Source organism: Corythoichthys intestinalis, chromosome 3 (genome assembly GCF_030265065.1).
Source record: "Corythoichthys intestinalis isolate RoL2023-P3 chromosome 3, ASM3026506v1, whole genome shotgun sequence".
Lineage (NCBI taxonomy): Eukaryota > Metazoa > Chordata > Actinopteri > Syngnathiformes > Syngnathidae > Corythoichthys > Corythoichthys intestinalis.
In genome coordinates, this window is record NC_080397.1 from 34,317,991 (window position 1) to 34,326,705 (window position 8,715).

Genomic DNA, 8,715 nt, shown 5'->3' on the forward strand with positions numbered 1-8,715 from the left:
CAGCAAAAGACGCAACTAAGATTAGAACAAAAGTTAATCATTCACTTGATGACCATGTAGCAGAAATGTATAATTGATGACCAGCGTACACAAGTGGAAAGAAAAAATACATTTAATTGCCTTACTTCAGCTGGAAAGGTTTGAGTTAAAAGTTTAAAAGTAGTTCTATAAATCTTTTCAGGTGAAAAAGAACTCTGCTCCACCCCACGTCATCCTTATCGCAGGCCTATAATCATCATGTGGCCTATAAGTACAAGCAAGCTGTGACAATGTTGCCTTTCTCTCTGCAGGCAACCATGAACCTGACAGCTCCTCTGCTGTTGCTCGCCACAGGTAAGATCTCTTCAAAAATAGCGGCATTTTCAATAGATTTTTTTTTAACTGAACTCATCTGTGCTGTTCTCTAGCTTGTGCTGTGAGCGGCGCCCGGTTGCCCAAGAACTTATGGCAGTTTGGAAAAATGATTGAGTGTGCCCAACCAGGAGTTAACCCTCTGAAGTACAACAATTATGGCTGTTGGTGCGGTTTAGGGGGCACAGGAAGCCCCCTGGATGAACTGGACATGTGAGATGGAGATACTGATTGCATTCACCTTAAATCAAGGGCGTAGGTTTGCATAGGGATGATAGGGACATAACACTACCAACTTTTCAGGATGCTTAAATTGTCCCCACCAACTTTTAAGCGACCTTATTTGCATTATAAAATCAGTTCAGTTATACAGTGCTGGCCAAAAGTGTTGGCACCCCTGTAATTCTGTCAGATAATGCTCAATTTCCATCCATCCATCCATTATCTTCCGCTTGTTCCGGGGTTGGGTCGCGGGGGCAGCAGCTGTAACAGGGAAGCCGAGACTTCCCTCTCCCCAGCCACTTCAACCAGCTCCTCCGGCGGGATCCTAAGGCGTTCCCAGGCCAGCCGAGAGACATAGTCTCTCCAGCGTGTCCTGGGTCGTCCCCGGGGCCTCCCGCCGGTGGGACATGCCCGGAACACCTCTCCAGGGAGGCGTCCGGGAGGCATCCGAACCAGATGCCCGAGCCACCTCAGCTGGCTCCTCTCTACGCGGAGGAGTAGCGGCTCGACGCCGAGTCCCTCCCGGATGACCGAGCTTCTCACCCTATCTCTAAGGGAGAGCCCGGACACCCTGCGGAGGAAACTCATTTCGGCCGCTTGTATCCGGGATCTTGTTCTTTCGGTCACGACCCAAAGCTCGTGACCATAGGTGAGGGTAGGAACGTAGATCGACTGGTAAATCGAGAGCTTTGCCTTTTGGCTCAGCTCCTTCTTCACCACTACGGACCGGTGCAGAGTCCGCATTACTGCAGACGCCGCACCGATTCGCCTGTCGATCTCCCGCTCCCTCCTACCGTCACTCGGGAACAAGACCCCAAGATACTTGAACTCCTCCACTTGGGGCAGGATCTCATCCCCGACCCGGAGAGGGCACTCCACCCTTTTCCGACTGAGGACCATGGTCTCGGATTTGGAGGTGCTGATTTTCATCCCAACCACTTCACACTCAGCTGCGAACCGCTCCAGTGAGAGTTGGAGGTCACGGCTTGATGAAGCCAACAGCACTAAATCATCTGCAAAAAGCAGAGATTCAATGCTGAGGTCACCAAACCGGACCCCCTCAACGCTTCGGCTGCGCCTAGAAATTCTGTCCATAAAAACTATGAACAAAATCGGTGACAAAGGGCAGCCTTGGCGGAGTCCAACCCTCACTGGGAACGAATTCGACTTACTGCCGGCAATGCGGACCAAACTCTGACACCGGTCATACAGGGACCGAACAGCCCTTACCAAGGGGCTCGGTACCCCGTACTCCCGGAGCACCCCCCACAGGACTCCCCGAGGCACACGGTCGAACGCCTTCTCCAGATCCACAAAACACATGTAGACTGATCGGGCGAACTCCCATGCACCCTCGAGGACCCTGCCGAGGGTGTAGAGCTGGTCCACTGTTCCACGGCCGGGACGAAAACCACACTGCTCCTCCTGAATCCGAGATTCGACTTCTCGGCGGACTCTCCTCTCCAGCACCCCTGAATAGACTTTACCAGGGAGGCTGAGGAGTGTGATCCCTCTATAATTGGAACACACCCTCCGGTCCCCCTTCTTAAAAAGGGGGACCACCACCCCGGTCTGCCAATCCAGAGGCACTGTCCCCGATGTCCACGCGATGTTGTAGAGACGTGTCAGCCACGACACCCCTACAACATCCAGAGCCTTCAGGAACTCCGGGCGGATCTCATCTACCCCCGGGGCCTTGCCACCGAGGAGCTTTCCAACCGCCTCAGTGACTTCAACACCAGAGATCGAAGAGCCCACCACGGAGTCCCCAGACTCTGCTTCCTCAAAGGAAGGCGTGTCGGTGGAATTGAGGAGGGCCTCGAAGTATTCTCCCCACCGGCTCACGACGTCCCGAGTTGAGGTCAGCAGTACACCATCTTCACTATACACAGTGTTAATGGTCCACTGCTTTCCCCTCCACAGGCGCCGGATGGTGGACCAGAATTTCCTCGAAGCCGTCCAGAAGTCGTTTTCCATGGCCTCGCCAAACTCCTCCCATGTCCGGATTTTTGCCGAAGCCGCAGTCCGCTTGGCCAGCCGGTACCTGTCAGCTGCCTCCGGAGTCCCACAGGCCAAAAAGGCCCGATAGGCCTCCTTCTTCAGCTTGACGGCATCCCTTACCGCTGGTGTCCACCAGCGGGTTCGGGGATTGCCGCCACGACAGGCACCAACCACCTTACGGCCACAGCTCCGATCGGCCGCCTCAACAATGGAGGTGCGGAACATAGCCCACTCGGACTCAATGTCCCCCACCTCCCCCGGGACAAGGGAGAAGTTCTGCCGGAGGTGGATGTTGAAACTCTTTCTGACAGGGGATTCTGCCAGATGTTCCCAGCAGACCCTCACAATACGTTTGGGCCTGCCAGGTCTGGCCAGCATCTTCCCCCGCCATCGGAGCCAACACACCACCAGGTGGTGATCAGTTGACAGCTCCGCCCCGCTCTTCACCCGAGCGTCCAAAACATGCGGCCGCAAGTCCGATGACACGATTACGAAGTCAATCATCAAACTGCGGGCTAGGGTGTCCTGGTGCCAAGTGCACATATGGACACCCCCATGTTTGAACATGGTGTTCGTTATAGACAAACCGTGACGAGCACAGAAGTCCAATAACAGAACACCACTCGGGTTCTGATCGGGGGGGGGGGGGCCGTTCATCCCAATCACGCCTCTCCAGGTCTCACTGTCATTGCCCACGTGAGCGTTGAAGTCCCCCAGTAGAACGAGGGAGTCCCCAGAGGGGGCGCTCTCTAGCACACCCTCCAAGGACTCCAAAAAGGGTGGGTATTCTGAACTGCTGTTTGGTGCATAAGCGCAAACAACAGTTAGAACCCGTCCCCCCACCCGAAGGCGGAGGGAGGCTACCCTCTCGTCCACCGGGGTAAACCCCAATGTACAGGCGCCAAGCCGGGGGGCAATAAGTATGCCCACACCTGCCCGGCGCCTCTCACCATGGGCAACTCCAGAGTGGAAGAGAGTCCAACCCCTCTCGAGAGGATTGGTACCAGAACCCAAGCTGTGTGTGGAGGAGAGTCCGACTAAATCTAGTCGGAACTTCTCCGCCTCACACACCAGCTCAGGCTCCTTCCCTGCCAGAGAGGTGACATTCCATGTCCCAAGAGTTAGCTTCAGCAGCTGGGGGTCGGACCGCCAAGGCCCCCGCCTTTGGCTGCCGCCCAACTCCCTACGCACCCGACCCCTTTGGCCCCTCCCACAGGTGGTGAGCCCATGGGAAGGGGAACCCACGTTGCCTTTCCGGGCTGAGCCCGGCCGGGCCCCATGGGGACAGGCCCGGCCACCAGACGCTTGCCTTCGAGCCCCACCTCCAGGCCTGGCTCCAGAGGGGGGCCCCGGTAACCTGCGTCCGGGCAAGGGAAACTGGGGTTCATTAATGTTGCTCATCATAAGGGGTCTTTTTGAGCCATACTTTGTCTGGCCTCTCACCTAGGACCTGTTTGCCATGGGTGACCCTACCAGGGGCTTAAAGCCCCAGACAACATAGCTCCTAGGATCATTGAGACACGCAAACCCCTCCACCACGATAAGGTGATGACTCACAGGGGGATAATGCTCAATTTCTCCCCAAAAAATGATTGCAATTACAAATTCTTTGGTAGTAACATCTGCATTTATTTTGCTTGCAATGAAAAAAATCACAAACGAGAATGAAAAAAAAAAATCATTATTTTACACAAAACTCCAAAAATGGGCAGGAAAAAATTACTGGCACCCTCAGCATTATACTTGGTAGCACAACCTTTAGATGAAATAACTGCAAACAACCGCTTCCAGTATCCATCTAGTTTCATACAATTCTCTGCTGGAATAGCGTACCGCACGCAGGCTGTTTTTAGACCGTGACGTCGCCTCGTAAAGCGGAAGTAGGACATTATATACACGCCCTTGCATGCGAAGCATTATATTTCGGCCTTCTTTCTCCGGTAATCTTTCAAAAGCTGACATCCCGATTATTCACTGCTACTATGGAACTTGTAGAAACGACTCTAGACATTACGACATATAAAGGATGTTTTCTTCATACTCTCCCGGAACCAAAAAATGTGAAGAATGGAGCTACTATGCCGCAGATGTCTAAAAGACCACATTTAATAAGCAGTAAACATTTTGTTTGGCCCAAGAGGTAAGCCATTGTGATATTTCGAGTTATTTTTTTTCGCGTGGCGTTTTTCGTGCTGCTTCTGTCTGACAATGAATGACCTGGGAAAAAAAAAAAAAAGTGGTATCTAACTGTTACCGTTGTTACCTTTTCTGTTGTAAAGAAACAACTTTAGTAAGGGGGAAGTGTACATAAATGAATAGAATTAAGATTTGTTATTAATGAAAAGATTAAGTGTTTGTTGGCTGTCAACGAGTAGCATTTGCGATCGCTACACAAAACAGCAATGTCCCCCAAAAGAACGGTCAGAGACGTAAGACAACCAGGGGATATAATATATAAGAAAGATGGGGCTTATGGTAGTAAAGGATAGATTGATGAAGCAGGAGAATGTCATTGTCAGTGGCGTAAGAAAAAGGTGCCGATAAAAAAGCTATGGGAAGCTTAAGTCGGCTCGTTTTTTTCCATCTTTTTCAGCCGTCGACACTCAAGCCATCTCTTTAACTGAACATTTGTATGTTCTTCCATATCTTTACCTGAATTTGGCACCAGGGACATCATTTTCAGACAGAATTGGTAGGTTTAGCTTTGTAAACATCTCCGTCTTACACTATTCCCATTCATTTCCTATTGGGGACAAACAAGAGCTTGTCCCCCCTTAGCTAACAGCAGAGCCACAGAAGTTAACGTCATAAATATTAATGAGCGGAAGTGACGTGTAGCGTGCGGTATCCCATTTTAGACCATTCTTCTTTGGCCAACTGCTCCAGGTCTCTGAGATTTGAAGGGTGCCTTTTCCAAACTGCCATTTTCAGATCTCTCTACAGGTGTTCTACGGGATTCAGGTCTGGACTCATTGCAGGCCACTTTAGAAGTCTCCAGTGCTTTCTTTCAAACCAATTTCTTGTGCTTTATGAAGTGTGTTTTGGGTCATTGTCTTGCTGGAGGACCCATGACCTCTGATGGAGACCCAGCTTTCTCACACTGGGCACTACATTATGCTGCAAAATTTGTTGATGGTCTTCACACTTCATAATGCCATGCAAGCAGGTCAAGCAGTCCAGTGCCAGAAGTAGCAAAGCAACCCCAAAACATCAGGGAACCTCCGCAATGTTTGACAGTGGGGACAATGTTCTTTTCTTTGAAGGCCTCGTTTTTTTCCCTGTAAACTCTATGTTGATGCCTTTTCTCAAAAAGCTCTACTTTTGTCTCATCTGACCAGAGAACATTCTTCCAAAACGTTTTTGGCTTTCTCAGGTAGTTTTTGGCAAATTCTAGCCTGGCTTTTTATGTCACTGGGTCAGAAGTAGGCTCTTCCTGGGTATCCTACCATAGAGTCCCTTTTCATTCAGACGCCGACGGATAGTACGGGTTGACACTGTTGTACCCTCGGACTGCAGGACAGCTTGAACTTGTTGGTCGAGGTTCTTTATCCACCATCCGCACTTTCGTTGAAATCTCTCGTCAACTTTTCTTTTCCGTCCACATCTACGGAGGTTAGCCACAGTGCCATGGGCTTTACACTTGTTGATGACACTGCACACGGTAGACACATGAACATTCAGGTCTTTGGAGATAGTCTTGTAGCCTTGAGATTGCCCATGCTTCCTCACAATTTTGCTTCTAAAGTCGTAGGACAGCTCTTTCGTCTTCTTTCTTTTCTCCATGCTCAATGTGTTATATACACAAGGGCACAGGACAGCGGTTGATTCAACTTTAATCCATTTTAACTGCCTGCAAGTGTTAATGTAGTTATTGCCACCACCTGTTATCTGCCACAGATAAGTAACAGGTGCTGTTCATTACACAAATTAGAGAAGCATCACATGATTTTTAAAGGGTGCCAATACTTTTGTCCGGCCCATTTTTGGAGTTTTGTGTGAAATGATAATGATTTAATTTTTTTCCCATTCTCTTTTGTGTTTTTTTCTTTGCAAGCAAAATAAATGAAGATTTTACTTCCAAAACATTTGTAATTGCAATTATTTTCTGGGTGCCAATACTTTTGGCCAGCACTGTATAGGTAATTTAGATTGTCTTCCTATATGTTGTAAGGCTTGAATAGACCCAACCATTATTTAGTGAATTATTTTTATGACGTTCAGACTTGCATTTATCCCTTTCACTTGCTGAATGTGTCGGTCCATTTTTTCCCTTCAAACGCATGTGATTGGCCAATGACGTGCATTTATTTAATTTCTACTTTGTTTTATTTAAAAAATATTTTTATTTGCAGCCTATACAGTCATTTTTTTCTACATTCATCATAATCGAGGTAAAAGGTTTGGCTGTGCTTGTGGACAAAAGCATTTGTTTTTACCTGAAGGAAGGCTCCATTTGTTTTATTTTTGGTATAGCCTGAATTCAAAGTTTTTCTCAGTTATATTTAATTAAAGTAGTATTTATTTAGACAAATGTTGAGTGGTCTTATGTCAAATGTTTGTTTTTGCATTCCTGGATAGTTTGAGAGCTAATAAACAAGTTTGTATTTATTGTGTATGTTAATATAATTTATGTTCAAATACTGAAATTTAAATTTGCTCATTAAAACCAGACATATATTCTGGAAGTTTTTAAAACGTTTCTTTAGTAGTTTTCAAAGATGGGTAGTAACGAGTTACATTTACTTGAGTAACTTTTTGACAAAAATGTACTTCTTAGAGTAGTTTTACCACACAATATTTTTTACTTTTACTTGAGAAGATTTGTGAAGAAACACTACTCTTACTCCACTACTTTGGGCTACACTAGTTACATTTTTCGTCTTTGTTCTATATATTGACTTTATTATTGCTTGAGAAGCCGACAGTGGCAGTCTCAGTTTCACCAATGAGACGTCGAAACAATAACCATATGACTCCATTATTCCAATCTGTTAACAATGTGTTTTTTTTTTTTTCCCACTGGAGGGCACTCATGCCCTTTGGATGGGTGATGTTTCATATTGTTGTTCAAGTCCGATTTTGATTATTTTTGTGTCATCATTTTGGCCTAATTTAGTCATGTAATAAGTTATAATACAATATAATTATTAAACTTCATATCGATGAATTTGTGCTGATAAGGATAATATACCATGATTTTTACAAAAAATCAAACATTGTATGCAGTTACTCAGAATGTTACTACTTACTTGAGTATTCTTTTCAGCAAATACTTTTTTACTTGTACTTGAGTACATTTTTGGAACACTACTTTTACTTAAGTAATATTATTTAGAAGAAACGCAACTCTTACTTGAGCAACTTTTTTGGCAACTCTACCTACCTCTGGTAGTTTTTTTAAAACATAGGTTATATACCATTCGATTCGAACCTGAGCCAATAAAAAGTTTGTACAAGTCAATACAGATTTATTTTGCATTGATTATTTAGCCTACCAGTTAATTAGGTTCATATTCAGGTGAAATGTAGCCCTGAACCCTGTTCACCCAATCTGTTTATAGTCTTATTACTGCCCCGTCCCCAGCAAAAACTGTATATGCAGGTTATGCTGTTATATCGTCCCTACCAATGTTGAGAACAAGCCTATGCCCTTGCCTTAAATACTGCTTTTTTTAAAAATGTAAACTCGCTCGTTTCAGGTGCTGTAAAGTCCATGATAAATGCTATGAAAGTAGCAGAAAGATTCCTGGATGCACATCCATCACTGACCTTCCACATGTTCTGGTTTATGATTACACCTGCAGTGGTACACAAATAACTTGCTCAGGTGAGTCTATTCAGAATATTAAGAAAATAGATAAACATCAGTGTCCGACTTTTCTGTATTCAATGGATTGTGTCAGTGTACCCAATAGATTTTAGACACTTTTCTCAGGTTGTGATATTCTTACAGCTTACTGACCCAATGTCTTTCATGTATTTCCATAGCAACAAATGACAAATGCCAGTCTGCTGTCTGCGAGTGTGATCGTGTGGCAGCTTACTGCTTCGAGAAGGCCAAGTTCAACTCAGAACACAAGGATCTAGATCCGGATGTCCATTGTGTCAATTGAACAACACAATAAATAAAGAAAACAACTT

At 46.2% G+C, this 8,715-nt stretch overlaps 1 protein-coding gene across 1 annotated transcript; it reads left to right on the plus strand.

Moving 5' to 3' along the window:
• The first annotated feature begins 158 nt into the window (after positions 1-158).
• pla2g1b (phospholipase A2, group IB (pancreas)) lies at positions 159-8,704 on the plus strand. The gene is made up of 4 exons (XM_057833028.1): positions 159-333; positions 408-564; positions 8,274-8,401; positions 8,563-8,704. Exons 1-4 carry the CDS (start codon positions 270-272, stop codon positions 8,685-8,687), a joined length of 474 nt encoding a protein of 157 aa, XP_057689011.1. The 5' UTR covers positions 159-269; the 3' UTR covers positions 8,688-8,704.
• Positions 8,705-8,715: the final 11 nt, after the last annotated feature.